The 16,637-nt window shown below is 32.5% G+C and overlaps 2 protein-coding genes across 2 annotated transcripts; one reads left to right on the top strand and one right to left on the bottom strand.

Moving 5' to 3' along the window:
* Positions 1-2,125: 2,125 nt before the first annotated feature.
* Positions 2,126-14,956, top strand: LOC123691863 (sorting nexin-25). Its single transcript, XM_045636446.1, has 17 exons — positions 2,126-2,550; positions 2,647-2,954; positions 3,130-3,302; positions 3,372-3,558; positions 3,763-4,009; positions 4,252-4,461; positions 4,708-4,882; positions 5,166-5,326; positions 5,614-5,787; positions 6,510-6,641; positions 7,203-7,343; positions 7,455-7,585; positions 7,926-8,068; positions 8,559-8,709; positions 9,033-9,166; positions 9,856-10,004; positions 13,865-14,956. Exons 1-17 carry the CDS (start codon positions 2,320-2,322, stop codon positions 13,955-13,957), a joined length of 2,940 nt encoding a protein of 979 aa, XP_045492402.1. The 5' UTR covers positions 2,126-2,319; the 3' UTR covers positions 13,958-14,956.
* On the bottom strand, positions 11,169-13,357 carry LOC123691862 (vesicle-associated membrane protein 7-like). The gene is made up of 4 exons (XM_045636445.1): positions 12,910-13,357; positions 12,057-12,240; positions 11,679-11,737; positions 11,169-11,398 (listed from the first exon to the last, which is right to left on the bottom strand). Exons 1-4 carry the CDS (start codon positions 13,111-13,113, stop codon positions 11,219-11,221), a joined length of 627 nt encoding a protein of 208 aa, XP_045492401.1. The 5' UTR covers positions 13,114-13,357; the 3' UTR covers positions 11,169-11,218.
* Positions 14,957-16,637: the final 1,681 nt, after the last annotated feature.

Here is a 16,637-nt window from a genome sequence, read left to right as displayed (position 1 = left end):
AATGTTTTTTTTATCAGATAAATAGTTTATGAGATATATCATAAAAACCATATCAACCACTATTTTCAAGATGGCGGCCGCGGATCAAGGGTGGCGATCCCACAAACTTAGCGATAGCTTCACACTGACCCCCCCCTACACATCAAAAAAATAAAATTGCGTCCTCTAAAAAATGCGAACCCAAAATGTAACTTTTCAATGGACTAATTATGTTGATTTCATAAAAAAAGTATCTACTTAATTTAAATGGAAATCCAACTATTTTGAAACTGCTGTTTTAATTTAACAATTTTTCGATGTTAAATTGCGAAACATGTGACGTCACACTAGGGAGGGGGGGGTCTTAGAAATGTGACCACCTGTGACAAGGACGGGGGGGTGCTCAAAAACTCATGAAATTAGTGTGACGTACTTTATGGATGGCCCCGTAAATAAAGTGGTATACAGTGTGTATACAGTACTCCAAAATTAATAATGCGCATGCAGATCTTCGCTAATTATCGTATTTCCAGAAACACCCGAATCAAGCCCGAATCACCCCGAATCATTGAATCGTAAGTGCCCTAAACAATGCACTTGCATCTTGCACCTTGTTCGAAAGTTTAACACAATTTGAATTAACTTTGATTATTTCGAAAATACTACAATGAAACGAAAGCTTTAAATTTTTTTCCAACAATTAATAATAATACTAACGATAAATGGATTGCACGCATCAATTCACGCGCATTACTTTTAAGAGTGCTCGATTGTGCGAAGCGTTGCTGTAGTTGAAACATTCAACGTTAAGCATTATGCCGCATAATGCGCTCTTGTGCTGTAATTAGATCAACCAATTATTATGTATACCACTTTATTTACACATTAATGAGGTTGTTCTAACTCTATGAATATTTTTTTTTTCAACACTGAACTTAGCGCAACCTGCTGGTGCGTTTCACGTTCCAATTAAGCATCAGCATAATTCGGCATTGTGCGCCACTGAGTCACATTATGCTCTGTAATTGGAAAACAGCCAGTTAGAGCAAAAAAATGGCGCACAGATTTTGTTCGTGGTGTCTCCTCCATACGTAGTAATAGTATCTCAATGCTTACTTCACGTATTTTCTCATGGCTGATTTTCACATAATATATTTTAGAATAAACAGTTAAAAATAAGATATCAGTACTCCCAGACACTTCCTGTGGGCCATTTTGCTTAACAGACTTTAAGTTAGTATCTCATCTATCTGGAATTACCTAAATACATAAATAATTTCTTAGCCCAATTATGGAGGAAGGCTATAAATATTTATATCATCGTGCTTAAACATAATGCATGTAAAATTTCGAGGCACAGCTAGTCTAAATAAAGAAAATTGTAATATTAATAATGTATTCCATAGAACACTAAGAGATCTCTTTAAGAATACTGGTATACTTACTCTACCATCACAGTATATATTTAATAATATTTTGCATGTACACAAAAACGCCGACTTACACACAAGAGTAGGAGATAGACACTGTTATGGCACAAGGAACAGAAATAGAATTGAAATGCCATTTTTCCGATTAGCTAAAGTTAAAAATTCATTTACGGGTCAAGGTATACGCTTTTACAATAGAATTCCTCATAATATTAGAGAGTTTAGTAGTTCTAAATTTAAAACTTATATAAAAAATGTACTAGTTCAGAGAGCATACTACAGTATTCAGGAATATATGGACGATAAAAACCCATGGAGGGTTGTCGCGTAAAAACCACAGGACAGTTCTTTGTATATTATGATATATTATGTATTTAGATATAAGTTACATATTATGTAATATCGACATGATTTTAAAAGAGCAACTATGGAGTTTCTTGCCGATTCTTCTCCATAGATCACTGCTTTCCGAATCGGTGGTAAATGTTAAAATAATTATGTAATGACGATTCGAAAGTGCTACTAAATAGTAGTCTAATTGAATAAATGAATGTTTGAGTTTGAGTTTGAACCCGTAAAACCACAGGTTAAAACCAAAAACCCAATTCTATTTTATACCTCTGTGTTGTATATTGGTTTTATATTACTGAAATGTCACTGTGACGTTTGAAGTATGTAAATTGAAATTCAACTGAAGTCTGCTGAAGTATCAAAAATCAGTATTGGGTTTGGGAAATGGGTACCTATCTAGTTTTTGTTATGTGTTTTTATCTAAATATAAATTGAATCTCGTCTAAAGATAATTGTAATTTTAATAATGTAATACCGTTCCGTGCTTGTGATTTAATTCCTTTGATTACATTTCTTATAATAGTTCGAATATCATATATGATCAGATTAACAAAACACCATGTCTATGCGAAGATTTTATTTTATATTATGTTTGTGTGTATCAATTTTTTGGTATTTTCCTTTAACTTGGAACTTAACTTTTATTGGATTATTTAGCTTATCAGTTATCGTGGTAATCTTCGCATTTACTCTTTGGGGCCATGTATCATTGTCATCTCCACATCAAACATCGCTATTTATATTAGATAGTATTGAAAAGGAAGCTCGAATGTTGGAATCCGCGATAAAGGTTTGTATAATATAAACGAAGTAGGTAGGTAAATATGTTCATTGACTTAAATATATTTTTTTTTGTCAAAACTTATCCTGAAAATTTAATTTAAAGGAGGAGCAAACCAATTGGTCTTATTCAACTAAAAAACCTCATTTGCCTGTGGTTTTTGGAAGAACAGTTGATAGTCAGTTGCAGCAGTTAATAGACTACTTTCTTAGAGATTTTGTGACAAGATGGATAAAAGAACTCACTCATAAACCAGAACCAGTTATAGAAAAATTTAAGGAACACATTTGGGGTGCTGTTCAAAATTTATATGAGAGATTGCTGAGAGTAGACGCTGAAAAGCTTTTGGCTAATGATATGGTGACTAAAATTACTCAGCACTTTGAGAGGATAAGAATTGCAAAAAGTTGTGCGTGAGTAAATTGTTGATTAAAATTCCATCATACATCTTTAAATAAACATATAATGACATTATTTACTCCATTGTGTTTAGTTAACTGGCTTCAGTAGATTACTTTCATATTAATATTTCATTCTATTTTAAAACTATGAGAGTTTTACATAATAAATAAAAACAATTTATTTCAGATTGGAACTCAATCAGCCACCTGTTTTTGCCTTATTACCTCATTTGATGTCTTTTGATACAGAACTACACTATCTCCGACAAATAAGTGAAATGATTGTTATGTTTTTGATGCCTAGATGCTATTCTTTGACACCAGCTTCTCATTTACTAAGAGAAGTACTAGCATGCAAAAGTATGTATTACATTCAAAATAAATTTATTTATTAGTCTTACAATTCTTTATGTTATTTGTTTTTTTTAGTTCTCCAACCAGCAATAGATCTTATAACAGAACCTGATTATATAAATCAAAAAATTATACAGTATTTAGAAGCACAAAAGGAAGTTGATGCTATGCATGTGCGAACCCATGAATATGCTAAAACATTTGAAGATTACATTCGGCTTATTAATAACTGCAATAATATTGATACGCTAAAACGCTTGAGGTATGTACATTGAACAAGAATTTTTAGTTTCATAAGCGTTGCTCACTGATGTGTAAAATATGTTACAGTGAATATGATATTTTTTAATGTACTCATTGTAACTTACAACTGGTGTTCTTCATATCTTTCTTTACATGTTACAATTATTATATAATATAATAAGAAAAGATATTGATGAGACCTAACTTAAAAAAAAAACGACAGGTATGATATAGTAACACAGATAATGCAAGCAACAACGCTACAAAACATCAAACGAGCTAAAGGCGTGGATATAGAGGTAATAGAGAAGAGTGGGAACCAACACAATGTGAGTCGGCAACAAGTGGCTGATGCTAGAAAACTAAAGAGATACATTGATCAGCTGACAATCGCTAAAGCAGAGTGTGAAGCTGCTTTGCAGAGCCTGGGGTGGGATGGTGCTTTTCCTACTGTGGAATCTGATAGCAAGGTATGTGTAAACCTACAACAAAATTATGTATGTAGAAATTACAAAAAAAAAATTAATTATAATAATAAGAACTTCTTAATTCTTCTAAACACACTTATCTCAATTAATACAATTATTCATATTGAAACAAAATTGCAAACCTGTGATTGTGTTCATTGACCTTTATATAAATTATAATTACATGGTGAAATAAAGTCAGTAGAAAGTTAGAAACTGCCAATAGTCCCTTTCATTATTTCCAGACATTGCCACTACACAAAATATTGGAGAGTGTGACTGGACGAAGGTATCTTTCAATGTTCTTGGAGACACTTTGCTCGCAAGGTCTTGTTGGGTTCTGGACAGCAGTGGAAGAGCTACGACATAGCCCTAGAAGCAGTTGGCATCAGCTAGGCGCCGAAATATTTTACACTTACATTAGATCGCCGAGTGCAGAAATAAAAGTGGATAAGGTATTTTTAATAAATTACGAATTAAATGGAACTGGCATTTGCTTTGCGGCGTAATATTTTTTTACAAGAAATTACATATACTATACATAGTACTATCACTGAAAAAAAAAAATATTTTTTATAAATTAAAAAATAACAATAACATTACATATTAATTATGAAATGCTATAAAATAATTAGTGATTTGTTTTTTTGGGTTATAAAGAAGGAACATATTTATTCATTCAATAAAAAAATATGTTTTAGGAAACAAGGAAAAGAATGGAATCATTTTTACTAGGTGACACAGGTCCAGAAGTATTTTATGAAGTACAGGATACTATAGTGGATACAATACAAGAGAAATATTATCATTCCTTTTTACTTAGTGATCAATATAAAGCTTTAAATGCTGAGCTTGCTACAGAAGAGGCTAATAAAGGTCAGTTATTAATAATAAGTGTATTTAATTAATATTATATTATATCAATGATATTAATATATCACTCTTAAGTTTTTGATATTCCTGCAAATTCCTTTATATACTAATTTTATTTTGATGTAATTAAAAATTTAAAAATGGTATTTTGGATATGATGAAATAAACTGACTATTTGTCTCTTCTCACATTTGTAAGAAACTTATTATATTTCGTATTTTTAACTAAGTGAATAAATAAAAATATAATACTTAATTTAAAATAAAAGTAAATCCATTTCTTTCAGAATTAATATCAGAGAGATCGCCAATAGAAGATCGTCAGCTGTCTAGTGAATCGGTGTCATCGGCGGAAAGCGTCGGCGGTACAGTACATTTAATAGAACATTCCACTTATGCCAGGCGGAAACTGGATCAATTGCAAGAACGACATAATAATAAAACACAGGTATTTTATATTATTTATTTATGTGTAACTGTTAGGAAGGTAGATTTTTCGGGAAAGGATAAAAAGTAAAAAAAATAAAATGTGTTTTAAAAATTGAACAATCTTTAATAACAAAATAGCACATAGTAAATAGTTTGTTATAAAAGCTGTAAATTGTATTTCAATGTACATATACTTTTACAACTTAACTAATGAATATTAATATAAACTAAAAAGTTTATATGACCCTTAAAATCATATGATCACATCATAAAAATAATACATTTTATTTATTACAAAAATTACAGGCATTAGCGGCACTCCGAGCGTCCCTCAAACCGGAATCACCCGCGCTAACCATGCTCGCGAACGAAGTCGAACGGCTCGCGGGCGAACAGATGCGCCTCGAAGCTCATCTTGCGCGTACTGACACGTGGGCGGAACACTTGGGCCAGTGGCGCGCGAGCGTGCATAGCGCTGAGGTGGGTGTGTTTGTGTACAATACCCGCGGCCCCATCATTAAAGCCGCTCGACGGAACACAGTGGGGTTTTAGTCGCTAAGAATCCGACATAACCCACGGCTCCTTCCCCGGGGGCCGTGGGTATCTTTGGTTGATTTCCCCACTTTAAAAAAAATAGGTGTGTGTGTGTGTAGCATTGGTTTTGATTGGATTGATTCTGTGTGTGTGGGTGTATGTTCGCACTAACCGTGCTTTGCGTGAGTGTTTATGAGCGCGCGTGTGTGTGCGTGTGTATATACGCCTGCACTAACCACGCTTGCTAACAAGGTGGAGCGGTTCGCCGGCGAGAAGTATCAAATGCAAAAACGCAAAGTGAAACTTGCGTCGCGTATGCGCAGAATATTTATCAGTCATGAAATTTATTTAATTAAGAATGACACTTTCGTTCGTTTTAATTTCGTTTAAATTCAGCATTCGTTTACGTGTGCATACGTGTATACGTGCTTGCGTGCTTGCTGGTGCGGTAAGATTGTCTGTGTGTATGAGATGACCAGTTAAAAATGGTAATAGAAATATTCATTCTAATTTATTGAAACTGTTAACCATAATATACTTATTACTTATTTCTGTAATGTACTTATTTCTATAGCTCAGTTGTTAAACATTGTGGATCAATATGAATTAACTCAATTAAATATCATTTAAAAAGAACTTTATAAATTTAATTGTTTCATTTATTGTAGATAATTGACGAATCAAAACCACCCCAGTTCGTGATAGTAGTTCACATGGCTGAACAGGACCCAAGCAATGAAGACAGACCTGAACAGATCACCACTGGGTGGGTGCTTTTGAGGACACTCAATGAGTTTCAGGTATTTTTCCAATCTCTTGAATAATTTTAAAGATTATCGTAGTACAATTGAAAATTAGCTTATCTTAAAGTTAATTGATCTATTATATAATGGATAATTGTGTGTAATTATATTTTTTTTTGTTTTTATGGCATTCAAATGCTTTATAAATATAAATTTATAAAGGATAGAAAAAATTCGATCACGAGGCGGGACCTTGTGTGTAATTAATCAATTCTATTACTGTTTTGTTGTTAAAATGGTAACTCGAGTCTCGATCCAAAATTGTTCAAAATTGCTTAATTTGATATAATATTTTGTATGAAAATAATTTTTGAAGTTATACTTCTTTTGGCGCGATGGAGAAAAAACGATGAGAGTGAATTTTTACGATGCGCGCGCACACCGACACCTAAATTTAACAGCATGAAGTTAGTTCTAGGTGGTATGAAAATTGATAACTATGTTCCAGTTGTATATTCTAGTATTTTTTTCCATACGCCAAAGAAGTATAACTTCTAACGCGTCTGCATAAGTACACACACTCTTTTTTGGTGGGAATAATAAAACTTTTGATTTCAGGAACTTCATCGGAAATTAAGGCCTATGTGTTCGGAACTAAAAAATCTAGAGCTTCCTTCAAATTCTTTTAAATTTATATTCGGTAAAAATGATAAAAACTCATTAGAGAAGGCGAAATCTTTGATACAAAAATATTTAGAGGTATGTAACTTATATTTTCAAGTATGGATTTTTGTGGCTGAGTTATATTATGTTGTCTTAAATAAATATAGAATGATCTCAATAACTTTTTATTTTATAATTCTCTTTCAGTTTGTTTTAGAAGATGATAGGTTGAATCAATGCGAAGCACTTTATACATTCCTAAACCCAAGTTCTGAGTACCTTAAACAAGGTGATTTACCAAAGAAAAATAAGTTTTCATTTTCTACATTGTTCAAAAGGTAAGATAAAAATTAAAAAGCTTTTGTTATAACAAAATGTTTTTTGTTGTTTCGTTATTTAATTTTCACGGTTTAACTCAAAATCTACTAGATCAATAAAAACACTATTTTTGTATTTTTACCGGTTAAGCTACAATTATCGGCTATCGCCGTGGGTATTAGTATACCTATCGGTACGGGATTAGAATCTCTATAATATACTACGTTAGAGATTTAATCGCGTACCCATTGAGATACCCCTAATCCGCTTAAACCTCTATAGGCATTTAAAAGCCTTTTTTAAGCAATATTAAGCAAGATTTCTCTTTTAAAAATGAATAAAAATTCCATGCATATGCAGCACAAGTAGTGATGCAACGAACAGATCGTCACAAGAGAAAGAAGCGTACCCGCATACATCGGCTGACGACGACGAGATATCCATGTACCTTGATGGGAACGGCGGTGATAATGCCGGCAAAAACGTCACTAATTCTATGAGAGGTATGTGCTACTCATGATACCCATATTATTATTGTGTTTTATATGATAGCAATAAGTTTAAATTAATAAAAGTACATTGTATGTGTAAATTTATGTGCATAAAAGATATACCAATATATCGGTCCAATTCTATAATCTGTAATCAAATGCCTACTAGCGATAGACCCTTTTGATGTGCCATTAATCAACATTATTAAAGTATGTTTTTTTATTTCTATATAAATAATAAACATTACTTTAAAGTTTAGCATTTATGATCTGAAAATTATTTAGGCGCGGTGAGGGTAGAATTTCAAGGTCGCGGCATGGAGTAAGGCGATGATAATTCGGCGCCGCGACTGACTTTAACTGTTTACATAGACTTCAAGCCTCTGTACTGACTTCAATTCTGTTTACACAGGGTTTTTTTTCTGGTCAGCACTGATTTGTCTCGAATTTGTAGTCAGTTACTGACCCTGTGTAAATCAGCACTTATGTTTATTTAATTTAGGTACAGGTCCAATAGGCGAAGAGAGAGATAGCATAGCGGAACCGCTATACGCCTTGCTAAGTGAAGTGTTCGACATGCGAGGCGTGTTCAAGTGGCTCAGGAAAACTCTGGTTACTTTCGTGCAAATTACGTATGGACGAACTATTAATAGGTGAGATTGTGTTGTATTGAAACATTTTTATGCTATAGAATGAAATATTAAAAATTGTGGTGGATTCCTTAAATGCAAGAGAATTATTTTTATCAAAAGAAGTCCTATTATATTCACTTTATGGCTATAATTAAATGAAAAGATTGTATAAGTTTTCAAACATTTTGTATGAAGTTGTAAATTCATAACATAACAACTAAGAAAACATAGTTTGCTTAGTTACCAATGGTCATAAGTTTTTCGTCATATTCCATAGAAGGTACTCCAAATATGTAATAAAAAAAATAATAGGTATTTTATTAAATTTCATGATTCTTTCACAGGCAAATAAAAGAGACGATATCATGGTTATTCTCTGAACAAATGTTGCATTACTATATTAGTATAGTTTTGAAGTCGTGGTGGCCGGGTGGCGTTCTCAGTGAAACTACCTCCAACAGAAATATTAGAGATAAAGGTATATTTATATACTTTTTTTACTGTGATTAGCTATTATATCAATAAAAAGTTTTTAATACTTTTTTTACTATTACATACAAAAATAGAAATAGCTTTAAAGGTGCGTACGGATAGCGGGTTCGAAGAACATGCGTGTCTTATCTTTTTGCCGTTCAATTATAGCATTACCCAGTCGGGTGCGTCCTCTTTGACGCATGATCAAAAACTGACCGGACGGCGGCTCACGCGGTACGCGTAGCTGCAGGTGTATTATTTTTGTTTGATTTTGTTTTGTTTTGTGTGTGCAATAAAGTGTTTTTTATTTATTTTTATTTATTTATTTAACATGGTGTTCCGGACACACGTAAACCGAATATAGCGTAATAGTGTACGAACCTTAAAAATAAACGCAATATCCAATATTTTTCCTTTATTTTTCGCCTTGATAACAAAAACAAATTGAACACTTAAATTAAAAACAACTAAGACAGGTTGTTTCTATAAAATCATCTTAAAAGTTCTGTTTAAGACAGTGAAGTATTTGATCCCACGATTATTATGGGTGGTCGAGCCGTCAGGCATGCATGCATGCAGCATGTCAACGCGGTTTAGAATGCAGCTACAAAATTGATTTTTTCTATTCTTTGAAAATCTTAAAATATGTGCATTTTTATTTTGTAATTTTTTGAATTATAATATAATTTGTAGAGCACACGCGCACACTAGCGCTCGCGCAGGTGAGCGAGAGCGTGGTGGGCGCGCTGTCGTCGCTGGTCGGCGCGCACGCGGCCGCACGCGGCGCGCACAAGCTGTTCCACACGCTGCAGGACAGCACGCACAACAAGCAGCTCTTCTATGTGAGTAGTTGTAGAGCGGGTGAGGTGTAGAGTTGTAGAGCGGGTAGAGGCGTAGAGCGGATAAAGGTAAATAAATAAATACAAAATATTAAGCTATTGCATAGCTTCTATCGCGGGCGTTGAGCGTAGGGACCGAATCGAGAAATTCCGTAACGAAAAAACCTCACGCTCCCCACTCCGACGGGCTTGGAGGTGTGGCTTGAAGGCATAGCATGCAATAGCTTTACCGCGGCAGTCCCCGAGTGCCAGACGTATTTTTATTTCTTTCCAGTACATGTACAGTATTTAAATAACATTAAACTGGCAACAGGTGTGGAAAGCTGGTGCATATGGTAGGTGTAAACCTGTAATATAGGTCAGAAGAAGAGGTGTATAGTTGTAGAGCGGGTAGAGGTGTAGAGTTGAAGAGTACAGCAATATATTACGTGTAGAGCGCTGCCATACGTTTACGAAGTATAGTTAGCGCGTAGAGCATAGACGATAATGAATGTAGAGGTGTAGAGCGTGAATGTTAACGAATGTAGAGGCGTAGAACGTAAACTTTAACGAATGTAGAGGCGTAAAGCGTGAATGTTAACGAATGTAAAGGCGTAGAGCGTGAATGTTAACGAATGTAGAGGTGTAGAGCGTGATGTTAACGAATGTAGAGGCGTAGAGCGTGATGGAAAGCGTTATGTAGAAATGCAGATCGTGGCAGGTAAAGCGTGTAAAGTGTGAGAGTGTAGCACATGCTGAAATAAGGAGCGAGTGAAACTCCACAAAATGTATGTATAATATGTAGAGTGCGAGCGCGATTATCATGTCTTATCAAATCAATGTCGACCATTTTATAATGGCCGTCACATGCTGTAACATAGTAAACAAGTTTTTTATGTGATTTTTCACATGCAGAGCGGATGATTTTTAGAGGTTATATTGTTTTGCTTCTAGATAAAACCCACAACAAGCAAGCATTATTTCGTTGAATCGCGTAATTTCGTAATTAAAGATTTATATGTAACCAATGAGTGACTAAACTTATAGCTTATTACATTTTCAACCGTCGCTAATGTTTTTATTCGAATGAAAATAATTTAATTCAATTCATTTCAAGTGAATATTGTAAATTAGTTTCCTGAAAATAGTATAATTCATAAAACTGTATCGGAAAAATAAAAGGCATAATAGGAACTATACGTTTATTTCATCACCATTTTTAATCATTCTTTACAATGCTATCTTTTAACTGCGTACAATAACAGTATGACGACCACAACCGCAAGAGTAGAAGGGGATAAAAAGAATATGGTTGCTAATCCAGCAACAATTACTAATACAATAATAATATAGTTAAGATTTCTTTCATCGAGCGATATTAATACTCGCTGTGGCTTCCTTTCTATGCATGAGATCGTCTGCAAAATAAAAAAAAAATAACACATTTAATAATAACGAACTCAATTCTTCCTATACAAATCGGTAAAACATAAATAAATCGGTATTGAATCGTTATCCGTAATAATATCTGCTAAATAATACCTACAGTACATTTTTACAGATAAAACTGAAACCAGTAAATTTACACATGTCATGATTTTTACAATAATCTCTCATATTTATTACATTTTTAACTACATACATATTTAGCGGATAAAAACAAAACATTTAGTTTAGTAATGTTAAAAATTTACTCACCGTATATCTTAAATTATCAGCATTTTCCACAAATAATAATTTCTCACCAAGTATACTTTCTGAAAAAACACAAGTCTTGTTATTTAAAAGTTTTCACGCACCTTTGCGTACATAAAATAACTAGCTGTTTTGATCTGGACGAAAAAAATAATAAAAAATATAGCTTCTGTACAGCGGTAAATATGTAAATATCTAATGGTAGGTAAAAGAAGTGTTAAAATTGGTCGATAAGTTTTTGAGTTCAATTGTTAAAAGCAAGCAAACAATGAAATTTGCAATATTTACAATATTCAATACTTTTTACAATATTCCTTTTCCTAAACCTAGTTTATTGGAATAACAATTTAAGATTTTATTATAGTTTCATAAAGTTTTTACCACTGCTATCGACTCCAATAGAATTCAGTTCTTCCAATTCACCACTACGTATCACTATGGTACTATAGTCTTCGTTATATCTATACATTTCTTGCGCCAGTGTTTGTCTGAAGTCACTTTTATGATTTTCATATTGTCTCTTTATTTCGTTGAGGAATAGAAATGCTCTGGATCTTTGGCACGTCTGGAAATTAATGAATGACACTATTTATTTACTTATATACGTAACAGGAATATCAGTTATTAAAAATAGCTTTTATTTTTATTCATTTGACCGCCAATAAAATTTGTAAAGCACTAGCTTTCAATCCGCGCTTTCATCCGCGTAATCACAGTTTCTTTGAGATATCCGGAATAAAATCTTATATCCTTTCTAAGACCTCAAACTATCTTTGTACCAAATTTAATTCAAATCGGTTCAGTGGTCGAGGGGTGAAGGGGAACTTACATGTTTTTCAAGAATTAAAAATATATGAAAAAAAATTGTATATTAAGGACAGAGTAAAGAAAACTTCAACATTTAATTCAATGTTCATCATCCACGGTTATTGAAATAAATGTGATATGAAATGCCTACACACAAAAATAATATTATTACCAATATAAATAAACTAGATTTGGATGGAGTTAAGCCAAATTTATGACGCTACTGGACAACCCCTACGCAACTCTGGAATTTTGTTATTTATTTGTTTATTAACCTAAATTAATTCGAAAGGCGAATCGGCGAAAGGATTAAAAAAATCTTTTATTATTATTTTTTTAACTATTATGAAGACATATCAAAACCCATAATTATTATTATTAGCATACAAAAAAAAATAACATAAATCTTTAAATAAGACATACTCACTTTGTCAGTGATACAAAAATAAAATCCGTCCACATCAAGTATGTAGTGCAGTAAATAACGTCCATGAGAATAAGTCATTTTATTGATATTCGTTGGAATTTTTAATATCACTTGTTCAACGATTTCATCAAAATTACCATCGCACGAGGCGAATTTACTTACAATATTATTATCACTTGCCACTGCACTGTATAAAATAGGCATTTTACAAACAAAATCTTCACTTCTAAATCAAGCACTTTTTAACATAAAAAATTCACGCACTTTCCTGCCTAACTTTCACATGATAAAAAGTGTATATTTTCGTATGTTTTTACGAGTACGAAAGCGTTAAATCGTTACTGTTTTATTCGAGCGTAATCACGTTATGAATCTGTGATTCGAAGTGTGAACATTCTTCCGCAAATCTGAAGATATAGTAGTTCTTAAATTAGCCGGCGTGGACACTAGGCGCTCCATCCAAATTGTCAACAATCAATGTCATGGTTTTACATGGACAAATGGTTACGTGTAATTTTAATTGAATGCTATTTTTAATTGGCGGGCGTTTTTGGTTTAGCTTGTCTGGTTACAAGGTACGCGAATTTTATAAATGTTGTAAATGCAAGAAATTTTTTATCGTATGTTATTAATAGACAAAATATAAATAAAAGAAAATTCATATTTAATACTTGTGATGTGTAATAGGATACCTTTTATATTTAATAAAAAAATAATAAATTAGAATGGATAATACTTTTTAACATAAAGAATATGTGTGTGTATTCCATTATTTTCTCTATCATGATTATCTTCTCTTTAAATAAAATAATAAACAACATTAAAAAGCTTTTTCCATCATATCTAAAAATCATAGACAAAATTATTTTTACGAACAATTTTTAAACTTTTTATACCTACTATAATAATTTTGTGGTAAAAAAAAAATAAAAAAATAAAATATAATGTATCCCAGGAAATCTTCGAGCTGGTTCTCCTAGAAGTATTTCCCGAGCTGAAGCGCTACCACACCGCGTCGCTCAACGAAGCCAAAGGATACCGACAATAGATAAGTGTATTGATAATAATGCTTACAGGGATGCTGGCGATAGATGCTAATTATTTTATTTTTCTACTCCTCATTTTTATTATTTATCTGTGACGATTTGTGTACATAGTACGTTTTATCTTGGCTATCAAGCAATCGACCGATCTCATTTTTAGAACATTTTACGTAGTATATTGCTATGTGTTGCTGTCTTACTAGTATGTTTGTCACAAATAAGTTTGGGACTTAAAACGTTTTAAGCTCGTAGATTATTTTTGATTTACCTAGTGGAACTATAACCAGTGTTATTTTTAAGTTTTATTTTTTTCGTTTGTTTTTCTATTGACTACAAAAATATCTCATTCCTTTTCGAATCAAATACGTTTATTGTGTTATTTTTTTAACTTAAAGTAATGCACAAGGATCTCCTAATCTTGATACTTTATTGTTGGTTATCAAATTATAGAATATACGTAGAAATGATTGGTTATTTAAAAAAAGTAGAAGTTCAACTACATTAATCGTGCTTGTTTAATCATAAATAGTAGTTGTTTATTGGATGTTAACAATATAACTTGTAGTAATAATATGTTAATATTGGTCTATCTTTTGCTGACATATCAATACTAGCGGACTTTTAATGTATTTCTTATAGCCGTATCTACTTTCCGCTTATTTACTATGTGCCAAGAGGAGTTTTCTATTAATTTCACGGCCATTTTGTTATAGTCGATGAACCGTGTTAAAAAAATACCAAATTATCAAGAAAGTTTTGTTCAGCAATAGTTTCTTAAAAAGTGGACACATTTAGATGTATTGATTTTTATTTGAAATCATTATGAAATGTCATTTTAATTTGGTCAAATTAATGCCGATAGATTTTTTAGTATATTTTTTTATTTATTAAAATATATTTTGCAAATCGAATCCTATAACGTACCTGACTCTGTTATTTTTTGTGGATGTGTTATGTAGCTGAAATTCAAAATTTTAAGGAGATTAGGTATAAAATGTGTTGAGATAACATTGATAACAATCATTGGTGTTGTTTGAATCTTGATAATAAATAATAAATGGATGTTGGATAAATCACGACCTTAATTATGTAAGGTTGGACGCGTAACTTGTAAGCTGTATTGGCAGTCAGTGGATTATTTCAAAAATATTTTATTTGATGATTGGTACTTCGATCGGATTATAGAATTCTCATAATTTTATCTGAATAATTTTTTTTTAACTTTGGAAATATTAAAAATCTTAGTGAAACTGTTGATGAGGAGGAATTCACACAGCCTCCCTTAATATGTTTTAATTTGCAATTCTTAGGCTGGTTGCAGAGCTTGACCGACCGTCAGTGCGTACCGTCGGTCCTGACGATACGCATCAACAATTGTATGACTATGACACTAATGCGCATGACAATACGCGTGCGTATGGTCGGTCTAGCTATGAACGGTTTTATAATTTCCATACATATTATGACAAGCGCGACTGACGTACGCACTGATGGTCGGTCAAGCTCTGCAACCGGCCTTAAAATTGAGAAAAAATCCCGATAATATTTATTCCATGCCAGTACCAGGAGATTCAAGTTATTATTGAACCAAAAATCTATCCTAAATGAAAGTATTTTAATTGTAATTTATCGTTATTCCAAAAAGAGGCATTTTCATTTCCTTACGTTATATTTTACTTAATTACTCTATATGCTTATTTTATAGCCATCCCATGTTTTTCTAGTCGTTATGTAGTGGGCTGTGGAATCAACTAGGCGCCCTAGGCAATCGTTACGACTGTTCGTGTCTTCGAATTTCACTAAACTACATTTTGTATAGACCTAATGGACTATAGTTATTTTTATATTTTGTATAGTGTATGACTGTTATATGTACTCTTGTAAATAATACTTTAAATAACTGTACGTGCAAATTATGCTACATTCCAGTGTTTCGGGTATTTTAAATACCGTCTAGCTTTATGTGTTATGGGGCCTGATCACGTAATTTGGTACACGTTAAATCATCCATTTATAATAGAATTTTAGCGATTACTCATTAGAATAAGTGAACTATTTCAATCAGGTATAATTAAAATATAAAGTAGGCGGGTAGGTTTGAATAGTTGAGGCCGGTTGCAGAGCTTCAGCAACCATCAGTGCGTACGTCAGTCGCGCTTGTCACATGTATGGAAATACGCGTATGGTCGGTCTAGCTATGAACAGTTTTATGAATTTCCATACATATGACAAGCGCGACTGATGGTCAGTGAAGCTCTGCAACCGGCCTGAAACTTTTGGAAATTTTCTATCTTTAAAGTTTTCTGTTTCTACAGTGCTATGAATTATGTGATTCGGCCTCGCTTTAAGTGTTATTTAATGCACAATGTATGTACCTAATATAAGTAATAATACGTATTAGTTTTATATAAACTCTTACAGAAGGCTCTAAGTATTTCGTATAGGTACTAAATTATACTAAAAAATAATGTTTTCACGTCTTTGGGACTATATATTAAATGTTATATTTTAACGTTGACTAGATGTACCTTCATAAGGCATGTTCATCTCTGTGTAAATTAGAATGTTCAATAAAATAATATCTGACTACATTTTGTTTTTTTTTTTTTTAACTTCTCAATAGATAACAGACAGTGTATTGAACAATGTCTGTTATCTATTCAATCTTTTTAATTTTTATTCATT

The sequence above is a fragment of the Colias croceus genome, chromosome 5 (genome assembly GCF_905220415.1).
Source record: "Colias croceus chromosome 5, ilColCroc2.1".
Taxonomy (NCBI): Eukaryota; Metazoa; Arthropoda; class Insecta; order Lepidoptera; family Pieridae; genus Colias; species Colias croceus.
This window is presented reverse-complemented; position numbering and strand designations above follow the sequence as displayed.